The sequence below is a fragment of the Sturnus vulgaris genome, chromosome 17, assembly GCF_052056855.1.
Source record: "Sturnus vulgaris isolate bStuVul1 chromosome 17, bStuVul1.hap1, whole genome shotgun sequence".
NCBI lineage: Eukaryota > Metazoa > Chordata > Aves > Passeriformes > Sturnidae > Sturnus > Sturnus vulgaris.
Genome location: NC_142259.1, coordinates 1391863 through 1405638, shown reverse-complemented (window position 1 = coordinate 1405638; position 13776 = coordinate 1391863). Strand labels below are relative to the sequence as shown.

Sequence of the window (13776 nt, the reverse complement as noted above, 5' to 3'; positions counted from 1 at the left end):
AAAGCATTTGGTACTTTTTTCAAACTGCCACTTTAATAATAGCTCACGACAATTACTTCTCTTCTTCTCATTCATTTTAGATTTGATTTAATTGACTGGGACCCTCCGTTCTCATGACACAAAACCAGCAGGAGCAAATATACGGCACATACTCCCATAAACTGTTTATAACCTCTGCACAAACCGCTTCTTCCACTTGCCTCAACAGTTCCCTTTTCAGAACAGCTTAAGCAAGACAAGGCTTTCTATGACGAAATAGTATGTTTCGTTAGTCCAAATTTCACTATTTGATGGCTTTTTACTAGACCAATGTGCACATAAAGCTCACTTCTTCTATTTGTAACACTGTAGAAATCTTTGAAATTATAAACAAGTGGAGAACAACTGTCCTAAATTTAACTCGATAGATCAATGGAATTGTTCAAAAGAAAAGTTGCTGAGACAACAAATGGTGTTTTCAGACTTCTGTTGTGGAAACTTTGTTTATATTCAGTCACATTTCTGTCTTTTTGGTTAACCAGATGCAATCAATCCAGGCTGTGTCATTCATCTGACCCTTCTGCAAACAGCCATTTTGAATCTTAAGCCAGATTTGCTCCACAATATTTCAGCACCAACAAAAGCAACTTTAGGCTGGGCAGATCACGTGAATAAAAACCACTTACTAGATTAATTTCACTGTCCCTTGAGATATACCCTTAAAACAAGCTCAAATGTGTCATCCTTCAGCTTCCCTGAGGAGTGTGAAGGAGCTAATAGCACTCTATGAATCCTTGCATCCATCATATTTCTGCTTAATGGAATTCCAGCTATCAGCCTGGCAACATGTCACTGATTGCATGAAGCACATCTACCTATAAAGGCAAATGATGTGTGGGGATTACAACTGTCTGGCAGATAATGAGAGTAGCCCCAGTACACTTACTAAGTTTATGCCTTAAAACTTGTATTTTGACTGGGGGACTAGTTTTTAGCTAACATTATTCTTAGAATAATAAAGGGTGGGGAAGGAAATCTAGTATTGATCCATCTTGTAGGTTTTTTTATCTGTCTTTGTTAAAAGGAGTTCAGGGGAACACACACAGGATATCCAGGAACATTTGAGACCAGAAATGCCCCACCCAGCAGTTTTCACCAACACTCAAACAGCAACACCCCTTGGCTAGCACTCCACAGCAGCAGAACCAGACTCAGGAACGTCCAGATGCCAGAGATGTGTGTGCCAGCACCACCACCTTACCCGAGGGAGTGTTCAAAGCGGTTGTGAGAGGCTCCTGGAAAAACAAAGTACGTGCCACCCAGCTGCTTGATGTACCGGAGGCGCTGGAATTGAGGGGTGTCAATGATCCGAACCAGCAGGGGATGAAATTCAATGTGACCGTGAATAGGATCATTAAAAACCTACAGAGAAAAAAAAAAATTTACTTTGAAAGCAAACAACGTAAAAGGTATCTAGAATGGTCAGATATTTGGTGGGAGAGACTGTTCATCTTCTGTAAAACAGACATATCCTGCCAACCCTATATCATGATCTATCAAAGAATCATAGGATGGCTGGGGTTGGAAGGGACTTTAAAGATCATCTTGTTCCAACATACTGCCATGGGCAGGGACACCTTCCACTAGACCAGGTTGCTCCAAGCCCTGTCCAATCTGACCTTGAACATTTCCAGGCATGGGGAAGCCTCAACCTCTCCACACAACCCAATTTATCTTGGAGAATTACCAAAGCTTGACACCAAAAAGATAAAAAAGCCTATTTCACATAGCACGGGTAGTAAAGTCAAAATGCCTAAAAATGTTATCTCCACCTATGCAATTCCAAAACTTAACATGTGTGAAAACTGCTGTCTTGATTAATTTGCTATTCCAATTAAAGTAGGATACTACAATGCATGTCCTAGATATCCAATAAAAGTGTTTGGTCTGATACTTTTCATACTTGTAAAATCAAATGCTATTTTGCTGAGTGGAAATTATGACTGTTATTTTTTCTCTTAAAACAAAATGCAAACCCCCAAGATGACTAAAATATGAAAGAAGTTCTTCACGATAAGCACATGTTTTTGGAGACATCTCAGTAACTACAGGGACTCAGTAGAGAAGGTAAACACATTTAATCTATAATCTGTGCTATCAAAGTGCAAGCAAGACCAGTCCATCACACACATATCTTGATAAAATACTGAGGCACATAAGGTTTTCCTGTGCTCTCTGCCCTTGGTGACTGAGCTGGGAGGGCTATAACAGATATGCAGATGACTACAGAATGTGAACAGCCCTGGCCCCAGTGAAACCAGCATACACCACCAGGAGAAACAGCTGGACACAGGACACAGTGAACACGAAGAGGAGTCTGTGAACCCCAGCCCGGGGACAAACTAATAAAATAAATGTCTTAGGTTGCAAAGCAAGATGTAGCCAGAAGGATGTAATAGAATACATACATCTGTTGAAACCAGGTGGGGCAGTGTTCTTTATCTTTTCCTCAACCCATCCTTCCTCCAGGAGATATCTCCTGTTAATGGGCCATTGAGTCCCACTGCATGGCTGATAATTTTCCATCCCATTGTGAAATGTTCCAGCCAGGGGGAGGAGCCAAACATTTCCTACCTAGATAAAATCTGAGATTTGGAACATCAGAGCAGCCTTTTTCCACTGGATCCCAGAGGAAAACCAGACCCTTCTACATCATCCCTGGAGCTTTGGAGGAAAACTGCACCTTCTCCAGGAGCACTGCTCCAACAGAACCACATCTGTCACTGCAGGAGGATGCAGCCACCATTGAATGGGACTGCACCAACACCCTGACTGACAGGGTGTCAGGTTGTGTGCTGATTCTGTCAGTGTTTTGTTGTTTTGTATTACTTTACTTTTATTTTAATTTTTCCTAGTAAAGAACTGTTATTCCTATTCCCATATATTTGCCAGAGAGACCCTTAGTTTCAAAATTATAATAATTTGAAAGGAGGGGGTTTACATTTTTTCCATTTTCAAGAGAGGCTCTTGCCTTCCTTAGCAGACACCTGTGTTTCAAACCAAGACACAGCTCTTCTGCTCATTTAATCCCTCACAACCTGAAGGCGCCCACTTCCACACAATGATTCCAGTATTTCTTCTAGTTAATGCAGTTTTTTCACAATCCACCACTACCAAGGGCCTAGAGCTTGCTGCTGTGCAAATGAAAGGCACCAGCTGGAAGCACCTAGCCAAGAGGGGGGAGGCAGAGAGGGGGAGCAGAGCCCTTGCAGGGCTTGGGGCAGGACCTGGCCATGGTGTCCCCATAGCATGGGTTACCTTCATCACCTCCATGTGCTGCTCTTGCAGCTGTCTCAGGCACGCCAGCACTTCCAGTCGCTCAGCTGGGCAGCTAGGAAGGAAAAAGAGATGCTGAGAGCAAAGTCTGCAGTGCACTTCCATTTACAATTTGCAATACATATGGAATTACTTATGTGCGTTCACATTACTTTGATATTCCTTGACAGAAGAAGACTGCAACTGCAACTTTTTCAGAAAAACATTGAAAGCATTTATCCTTCTAAAATCTAGTATAGAAGGAAGGAAACAAATAGCTACAGAACATGTCTGTAGAGCAGTGTAAGTGCTTCTCCCACTTACAGAACTGAGAAATAAAACCACCACAAAAGTGATGAAAAAATTGTGTAGGCCACACCCACCCAGAGCCCTATAAACTTATGGGAAAGACAACATGCAGCATCTGAGTAACTGACATTTTTTAAGGATGCAAAACATCCTTAAATTAAAATGTCAGAGTCACAACAAATGATTTTTATAAAAATCTCTTGCAGTTAGTAAACTGTGTATTAAAAGTTTAATTTTGTCAAATTAACTTGAATTTTACATAAATTAATTTCAACTCCAACAGCAAAACCACTGCAGTTTAAAACATGTTCTAATTTTGTTGAGACTGATTATTCTATTTTGCAAAGATATTTTGCTGTAATCTTTCATAAATTATTAAAGGTCCCCTTCACAATGCACCTCTAAACTTCCAGTGCAGATACTCTGCTGTAGCCACTGCAGCCTAAGAGCACAGGTGGGACAAGTCTGGAGAGAGAGATAATACGCTCTATCACCCCTACTTTTACTGTCTGCAAGCCTTGTTCTCGAGCTAAATGGTTTCAGCCTCACTATGACAGCATAGTATCATGAGAAAATACTTTTTCTCCAGCAGTTAACCACCGAGATGGGCTTGATATCAGCCTTTCAACATAAAATTTAACAGAAAACAAGACTGTAAAGTGTCAACTACTAGGAAAAATTACTGCTTGAAGCACTATCTATTCTCATCCAAATCTTTTAATAATTTACAACCCCTAAGATATTAGAGGCACGTGATGTTTGAGCTGTTGGTGAGCAGTGTTACACTCAACCACTTGGTATTGCTTTCCCTAACAGGGAGCTCTTGGGCTGTAGCTGATGCTCAGACTGTCACAAGGCAGTGCTGGAGCACCTCTCCTATGCAGACAGGCTGAGAGAGCTGGGGCTGCTCAGCCTGGGGAAGGGAAGGCTTCAGGGAGGCCTCACTGAAGCCTTCCAATACCTTAAGGGGACCTATGAAAAGGAAGGAGAGGGACTTTTTATAAGAGCAGATGACAGCAATCAACAGAGACAGGACCCCCACTTGCATAACGAAGAGACGAGACCCCCATTTGATGCAAGGACAAAGCCAATTTATTGATTTCACTCATCAATATATATACCTGTTAAACTATAGCTAAAAGTAGCACAACCATGTAGAGGAAATTATGGCAGAAAAGGGACATATGTTCCCTGAGGCTCTTATGCACAACCCTATATATGGCTGGGAGAATGATGACACTGAGCTATCCCTGAATAGACTGTATGAGAAAGTACAGTAAAGTAACAACAGTAATCGGATGGGAAGGTACATTAAGGTAACAAATAAGTAAATAGATGTGCAGGGAAGGTACAGCAAAGTAGCAAATAGGTAAAGAGGACGTGACTAGATTAGGCTGCTAGACTGCTTGAGCCAAGGGGTGGGGAAGATGCCATAAAAGAGCGTGAAACCAATCACTAAGTGACACGTAATACGTGGACAATGCTTAATAACCAATTGTATGCTTGCTAGATTCCCGTGATCACTGTAACAAGCCCTATAAAATACGTATGCTTTGATACAATAAAGAAGGGATGAATGTTAGAGATTCACTCATGCCTCCATGAGGACTCCGTGAATACTCGGCTAAGATCTCCTGCTGTCCAGACAAGATCCCTCCCATTACAACCACATGACTGGTGTTTCTAAGTAACATTACGTAATCAGAGTTCTACACAGACCCTCTGCACAGACCAGCACAGGCACATAGGGTCTTGTATAATTAATCTTAAACAAAGCACACCAAGCACACTTTTTTGTATCTCCATTCAGGGTTCTGTCTCAGCTTGCCAGGACGTGTGGCCTACCAAACCTAATACATCCACTTTAGTCATGAGTTGAGCAGTGCTCTGAGCCCTGCTCTGCAGCTGTATTTCTATAAGCAGATACGGTCAGGACAAGATGCAATGGTTTTATACTGACAGAGGGCAGGGTCAGATTGGGTGTTAGGAAAAAAATTGTTCCCTGTGAGGGCGGGGAAATCCTGGCACAGGTTGCCCAGAGAAGCTATGGCCACCCCATCCCTGGAAGTGTCCAAGGCCAGGCTGGACGGGGCTTGGAGCAGCCTGGGACAGTAGAAGGTGTCCCTGCCCATGGCAGGAGTCTGAATGAGATGATCCTTAAGGTCTGTTCCAACCCAAATCATTCCACAGTTCTAAGAAGAAAAGCACCCTTGGTGATGCCCAGACCAGCATGAGTTCCATGATACAACTCTGAGAGCAAAGAAATCAACATTGTGACCAGCAGCTATTAAACTAATATAATGAATGCTTCTAACAACTTATTTTTCACACTGAATTGCAGAATTAACCAGGTTGGAAAAGACTTTTGAGATCATCAGGTCCAACCTATCACCTTATCAACTAAACCATGGCACTAAGTGAGACATCCAGTCTTTTCTTAATCACTTCCCTCCTGGGCAGCCGATGTCAATGCCCAGTCACTCCTGTTAAGGACTTTTTCCTAATGTCTAGCCTAAACTCACCCTTGCACAGCTTATACTGTCTTGTTCTGTCATTTGTTGATTAGGAGAAGAGACCAATCCCACCTGGCTGCACCCTTCTGTTCAGGGAGTTGTAGACAGTGATAAGGTCACCGCTGAGCCTCCTTTTCTCCAGGCTAAACAACCCCAGCTCCCTCAGCCACTCCTTATAAGGCTTGAGTTCCAGATCCCTTACCAGCCTTCTTGCCCTTCTCTGGACACACTGCAGCATCTCACCATCCTCCCTAAATTGAGGGGCCCAGAACTGGACACAACACTCAAGGTGTGGCACAGGCAGTGGCCCAACCAGCACAGGGGAAGAATTACTTCCCTAGTTCTGCGGGCCACACTATTAATATTTTAATATGCTCTATTCAGATCTGTCATAATCACAACCCTTTGTGCCCCACACTGGGCAGCAAGAAAAACGGGCATGGATTAACCCCAGGCAGGAACTCCATCCCACACAGCCTCTAGCTGCTCTGGTGGGATGGGGAGGAGAATCGGGAAAAGGCTGGACCCTGCATGCTGGTTCTTAGTGTGACCAATTGCCCAGATGGCCCACCCACTCTCCCTGCTCTTTGTCCTCCTTCAGATAGAAAACAGCTGCAGGGCATTTTTCACCTGAAGTTTACAAGGTCAGACCCCCCCCAAACAAGACAAATCCTGTTAACATAGGAAACTGTAGTTTTCCAGGACTTGGAAGGCAGATTTCCTCCAACAGCCAAAGCAGCATCACTGCTGACTGCTTGGAAATGGTGACAACTGGCACTTCCTTATCCACTCCTCTCCTTGCTTTGTCCACACCTTCTTTCATACCACAGGTCACAAGGATGAGAAGATCCCTTTCCTGTGCCTGAAGGGGTCAGCCAGAGAGTCCCACTCATCATCTGTGTTCAGCATGCAGCACACTGCACACCACACACCACATGAAACACCCACTGCCAGCAACATGAGAACACCTGGGAAACCCACTGTGCTGCCTCCAGGCACCACAGCTCTCCCATCCGAACATTAGGAACCCGGGGAAGTAAAGGCATGCATTCATTAGTGGCCTGTCACAGAGAAATGATCAAAGTTACTACAGGGCAGTGTGCAGTGGACAGCAAAAGAATTGTTCTCAGCGCAAAGTAGAGATGTTTACAAAAAGCAGAATGCTTGAGCACTTCTTCATCCAACTCCCAACAGTTTCAGCTTAACAGAAACAAGATGTCAGAGCTCACAGAAGTAAACTTATACAAAGTTAACAATATCTTATACAAAGAAAACCCACAAGCCTGTAAACCCATCACCGTCTGCTCTCTACATCAACTGAGAGCTCTCCACAGCCGTGTGCCCCCATCACCTGTATCTCATGCTGAGGACACTCCTGGCTACCCCATCCTGCTGCCTGTGCTCCGCACTGACAGACAGTCTCTGACTGCCCAGACTGCCTGCACAAGTCTAATGTGTCCTGGACACCTGATGCTCCTTCCCTGCTAGAACAAACCAGCCTCCTAAATAGTCCTAAAAAAAGTCCTAAATAAAATTACACACCAGCTTGTCATTTCAGTCAGGCAATTACCTGGTACTTCAATAAACAAGCCTTCAGCTGCCTTCCATTATATCACAGCACTTCTATCTGCACACTTCAAACAGCTGCAGTTAAACTGCTCTTCCACAAAAAGAGAAATCAAAAATACCTTATTTACTCCAGCACATCTTACCTTGTCCAAAAGTGCAGCACTTCTGCCTTGTCCTGCTGTGTCACACCAGCTCTTTATTCTCTTCTCAGACACCCGCCCATTCCCACTCCCATTTGCATGCTGATGTCTCAATAAAATAGCAGAAGAGCCCTTTAACCCCAGCACAGCATGAACTCTGATGAGTTTTCAGCCAAGGAGCCAACACCAAAGTGCTCTTATCCCCAGCAGAAAGCACAGCTCTGCACTTGTGTGCACCTGCCAGATTACACACCCCAGCCTACCTCAGGGCCACCAACCACAACATCAGCAAAGAGCTGGAGCCAGCAGGTGGGTTTTGAGACAGATTTGAAGGAAACAATACAAACAAGGTTATCAAAGGAGTAAAGAAAAGAAAGACATTACAAGATGAAAAACCACCAGGAAGTATGTGGTGAGCAAGCAGGTTCACATCCCAGTAGAGGGGAGCAAGAGAGAATCCCCAGTGAGGAAGAGAATGGGCAAAGGGGCCTTTCCAACACACAGAATAGCAGGACAGATTAATTATCTTGGCGGTTCCTGAAAAGCAAGAAAACATATTCACCACCAGAAAGATTGCAAGGGTTTTGGGACCAGTCATTCCCTCACTGCTGGGAACAATCCTTTACACACTTTAGAACAGCATCCAGTGTCCCTGTGTTAGTGGCAGGTGACCACTACCAGCCTGCCTGCTCTGGACTGCTCAGGGCAGTGGGGGCTCATGACAGCGAGGACTCGGCCACTCATTCACAGGCCCCTATTCTGCCAGGACACACAACACTATTTCTTTTTCCACAGCAGCCCACGCTCCTGTAGGCACAACAGAGAGCCAAGTCCCAGCAACTGCTGCAAAGCTGATCTGTCAATGTCCTGGGAGCGACACTCGGCCTTTCCTGAGCAGCACCTCCCGTTCTGTCAAACACTGGGGCCGCTGTCGTTGCTAGAGTTGGGGCAGCAGCAACTTCAGGCAGAAAAGTAAATTCCCGTCAGAACCCCTTGTGCTCCTAGCAACACTCCAAAGCTCACTGTGCTACCCTCTTCTAAAGGACCGAGTTTTTTGCTTCTCATGGTTATCTGTGCAGCGTGCGTCCACGCCGTCGTTGTGCTGGGATGAGCAAGGAACGGGAACTACTCCGAGGGTCCGGGATCAGCCCCACCGAGCCCGTTCCCTCGCGTTCGGCCCCGCACAGCTCCGCTCGAGGCGCCTGGGGCGGCCGCGGCCTAGAGCCGAGCCATGCGTGTGTACAGCGGCAGCTCCTAGGCCTCGGCTCCCTTTCCCCGCGGGCGGCGCTCACCAGACGCGGATGAGCTCGGGGGCGCAGGCCGGCAGGTCCAGCAGCATCCTCCCGGTGACCCCGCTCTCTGCGGGAGCAAGAGAAGCGTCATCGCCACATGGCCCTGGCCCCGGCCCCAGCCCCGACTCCAGCCCAGACCCCGGTCCGCCGTACCTCGGAAGCGGCGCAGCAGGCTGGTGTCGCCCACGCCGCAGCGGGAGAGGTGCTGGCAGAGCCGCTCCGTGTCCCACAGCCGCGGGTCGCTGCCGCGGCCGCGGGGCCCCTCGCACCGCGCGCGCTTGGCGGGAGCGCCCGCCGGGCTCCCCATCCCGCACCGCCACCGCGCAGGCGCCACCGGCCGGGGGTCCGGCGGCAGTGACGTCACCGCCCCTCGGGGCACCTCAGCCCTCGGCATGGCGGCCCGGGATGAGCTCAGGTTCCGCCACTTCGTGTTTGTCGCGGCGACTCCGTGTGCTGGCGGGGGCCCTGCGCTACGGGATTCACGTGGACTACCTGGAACCCTGCACCGGCCGGTCAGCATCCCAAATCCCAGCCGTCATCACGAACACCAGATGCCACATGGTGCTCACAAAAGAAGTGATGCCACAGCACTGCTGCCTTCAAACAAACACTGCTGAAGGCACCCAGATCTGAACTCGATCAAGGTCTCATTCCCAAGACATCAGGGGCCATGGAAACAGCTTCGCCACAACTGCCAGGTGTCCCGTTGCTCCCAGCCATTGTCATGAACACCACAGCCACCCAGGCAGAGACACATGGGCTGTTTTTTTATGTACCTCGTTCACTTGTAGTGTCTCACTATCCGTGAAAACAGCTCAGCTGCCCAAGGCCTCTGAGTACCACGCAGGCCCCAGAAGGGGCTTGCATCTTTGGCTCCCCATTACAGACCCCACAGAGCAGGGCTGGCAAAATCCCTGCTGCCTTGATCCACCCCGACAGCCTTCTCAGAGCTGTGTCTGCCACATGGCACCTGATGTGCCAGATACTCTCACCAGCAGTTTCTGGGGGAGCCCACTCAGCGGTCCCAGAAGCCCATGGACTGAGGGTGTGCCAGGCACTCGTCCTTGGGAAAAGCCTGTCACTCCACTGCCATCACCAGCACCCACAGGGACATCCCAGAGATCCAGACCCCGAGACACTTTTGAGCTCCCCGTGCGACACAGCAGTTCTATGATGCCGAGCACATGCTGTGCTCATGCTGTTATAAGTATAAATTATATTATTGGCTTTTCGCAAATATTAAAAGGAATGCTATATGTATAATGTTGAAAAACTTTGCTAAATGAATGTAGTTTCTTTTAGTTCTGCTATTAACAAAACTTATAAATAACGATGTGATAAATATATTTTTCTTGGGCTATAACATAGTGATGTAAAAACTTTTGTTTATGTAACTAACTCAAAGAACGGTAAAAAATAATCAGAAAATTCTTCACATTCGTAAATTATCCTATCTGGATAAAGGCAGAAGTGACAAACACCAGAACTCCAGGAAAAGCAGTTAATCTCCATTATCAGGGAGTGTACTGACATGAAAAAGCCACAAGGAAAAAAATAAAAAAGTATAAATGTTGATTTACAGGTTGGAGGAAGTGATTTTAAATTATGCATGAAGGCCCATAAATATGCAACAAGTTAATACATTTAACGAAGTGTTCTCTAAATTAAAGTGTGCTCTTGGCAGAATGCCAAGCACCTGGCCATTGTCACCTTTTCTTTATTGCTCCTTATTGTCTTTTATTAAACTTTTTTAAATCTACCAAAAAAAAAATAAACCTCATTTTTCACAGTGGATGCTTCATGGGCTCCCACGGGGAAGGTTACATGTTATCCCTCAGCATTATGCATACATGTACTCTGTTTAGAAGGCCAGGTTTGGGGAACAAGGAGGGCAGTGGTGGCCTCTGTACGTCGACACCAGAAGCTGTTGCTATTTTGGGCAGAGCTGGCTCAAGAGACCCCCCCCAAGACAAATCCTCCGTGGCACAGCTGCAGCTGGGAGGGAGGAGCTAGAAGACGTGACAGCCACCGCCCTGCAGGCACCAAGGCCCGGGAAGAAGGAGGGGCAGGAGGTGCCCCAGGCACCAGAGCAGACCGTGGTGCAGACCATGATGAGGCAGATCCACCCTGCAGCCCGTGGAGTACCCCACACTGGAGCAATTGGACATGGTCTTGAGGAAGCTGCAGCCCATGGAGAGCCCACACAGGAGCAGGCTCCCAGCAGGAACTTCAGCTGTGGGGTGATCCCATGCTGGAACAGGGGCAGAGCGTGAGGTGGAAGGGGCAGCAGGAACAGAGCATTACAAACTGACCCCATCCTCCTTCCCCATCCCCCTGCAACACTTGGAGAAAGAGGAGGTAGGATAGTCAAGTGAGAAGTTGAGCCTAGGCAAAATGGCTGAGTGGAGAGAAAGTGGTTTTAATTTTGGGTTTGTGTCTCATTATCCTACTCTATTTTTAATTGGAAATCAATTTCTCTTCCTCATTTCCTGTCTTTTGTCCCTGATGGTGGCTGGTGAGTGATCTCCTTGTCTCTATGTCAAAGCAGTTTTGTAGTATTTTCTCCCCACTCTGCTGAGGAGGGGAGGTGAGAGCATGGCTGAGTGACCTGGCAGCCAGCCACAAGCCAACACAATATACTCCAAGTCTGGAGTTGCTGCATCCTCCTCCCCATTTCCTTCTCCCCTTCAGATGTGTAGAGGGGAGAAAAAAAAATAACTTCAAAAACTTCCCATCACCTTAATAAAACAAGTCCTTTATTTTTTTCTTGAGGTCTCTGTTTCTGAGGGGCAAAGATCACATGTTATACCGTGTGCTACAGGAATTTCCCCTTGTAAGCAAGATCCTGCTTTCTCACTTCTTGGCTTTTGTTAGCAAAGTACTTGTAATGTTTGTTGTCTCATTTTCATTTGGCTGAGAGTCTCTCTTCATCCCCTCTGGGTATCTCAGTGCTGATCCATCAGCACTGAAACGAAACTGGCTGAGTCCCACCCTTTTAGAGGAAACTTTATTCTTGGAAGCCACATGAGGAGACAAAACCAGGCCAGATCCATTAAGGAATGCAATCATAGAAAATAATGTCCCACCTTCTCCATTTCCTCTGTCCTACACAAGTGACACACAAATGTCACTGGTGCTTGGCCTTTTAAGGAATAAAATTGATGACCAGTCCATTCTTTACTTCTAAGCAGAGTCAAAAACTGCCCTATATATTGCTCTACCTAAAGAAGCTTCTTGGGGATGGGAAGGAGTTGAAGGACATACATCCTATCCACAGGCCCAATAAATCTGGAGAGCTTATTAAAAAAAATTAAGACGGAGCTCATTGTATTTGTGTCCTAAAAAACAGCAAGGAAGGATTTTTCTGAAAGAACTGGACATCTGTCTTGGATACAATCAAAAAACTGCTGATTTTGTAACATGAGATGAACACATAGCTCAGCAAGAGAGATTACTAGTTTCACTCTTGGGTAGCAGGAAGAAAAAGAAAAAAATACTGCATGAGGGTGTTGTTCTGAGTACCACAAATTCTTTCATAATCAAACAAGATACGTGTAAAAGAGGAAAGGAGGAAAACGTTATTTTTGGACTTGTGTGCAACAGAGGTGACCTGAGTGCCTCCCCACGCCTGCTGCTGCACACAGAGGAAACCCACTTATGTCTGCTCAAGCAATGTGGTCCACAACCCAAAATTATGCCAACGAGTCCTCCTGCAATGGCAAACAAAACTCAAGGCACCTGGTCAAATTCAGGCTGAAGAGGAATTATTCCTGTGTAAGGGCTCTTTATTTTTTTTCACTTTACATGTTGTAGCACTTTCCTGGTGTTCATGGGTGGGATTGGAAGCTTCTTAAAACCTTATATCGTTCCAACTGTCCCTGCCTCCTCTAAACAGGTTTCTCAAAGCCCCATCCAACCTGGTCTCAAACACTTCCAAGTTGGGGCATCCACCACTGGATTGACTCCCTGTTGGTGACTCCATGAAGCAGTGCTAAGAATTTGCTACCAAGGAACTGAAAAGTTCACAGCAAAGCCACCTGTGACTTGGCACCAGTTTCTTCTGTTATAAATGAGAGACAAAAAGTCTCAATATTCAGCAAAATTTAGATTGCTTTATTTGATATAGACAGATCAAGCAGTGCTGGGAAAGTGAGGGGTCACCGCCCATTCCACACTCCACCGAACTTCGGTTTGCAGCCTCTTCTTAAACTGTGGTTTCTCGTTGTAATCAATAATTTTTGGGTTTTTGTTTTCATAAGCAGTGGTGGTCGAATAAACATCCTTACACAAATTCACAGAGCTTTTGGGTGATAATCAGTCACAGATAGCCATCTGGTCTTTGTAGATAACCACCAGAGAAGTTCTGGGAGTCTGGTCCTTGAGATGGGCAGCATTGATCAAACAAAGGCAGGAAAGGCTATAGGGAAGTCTGATTTTGCAAGCTGGTAGCCAATACAACTTATTTGGAAAACATAACATAATATAATGTAACATAATACCACATAATATAACAAGGTGATTTTAAACAGAATGATTTTATCATATAATTTCCTTTATCTAGTGTCCATGCTTCACTTCAGAGCTTAGTATTCTGGTTTATACAAACCCCAATGCTTTTGTGATTAACACGAATCTTTTATCAATTATCACAGTTCCACA

The 13776-nt window shown here is 46.0% G+C and overlaps 1 protein-coding gene across 1 annotated transcript in view; it reads right to left on the bottom strand.

The window, feature by feature from the left end:
- SAMHD1 (SAM and HD domain containing deoxynucleoside triphosphate triphosphohydrolase 1) overlaps positions 1–9439 on the bottom strand; it is a 28125-nt gene extending 18686 nt beyond the window's left edge. Inside the window, 4 exon segments of the mRNA XM_088175156.1 lie at positions 1241–1401; positions 3298–3370; positions 9118–9184; positions 9271–9439. Of these exon segments, the coding sequence (XP_088031282.1) occupies positions 1241–1401; positions 3298–3370; positions 9118–9184; positions 9271–9424 (455 nt within the window). The 5' untranslated portion in view covers positions 9425–9439.
- Positions 9440–13776: the final 4337 nt, after the last annotated feature.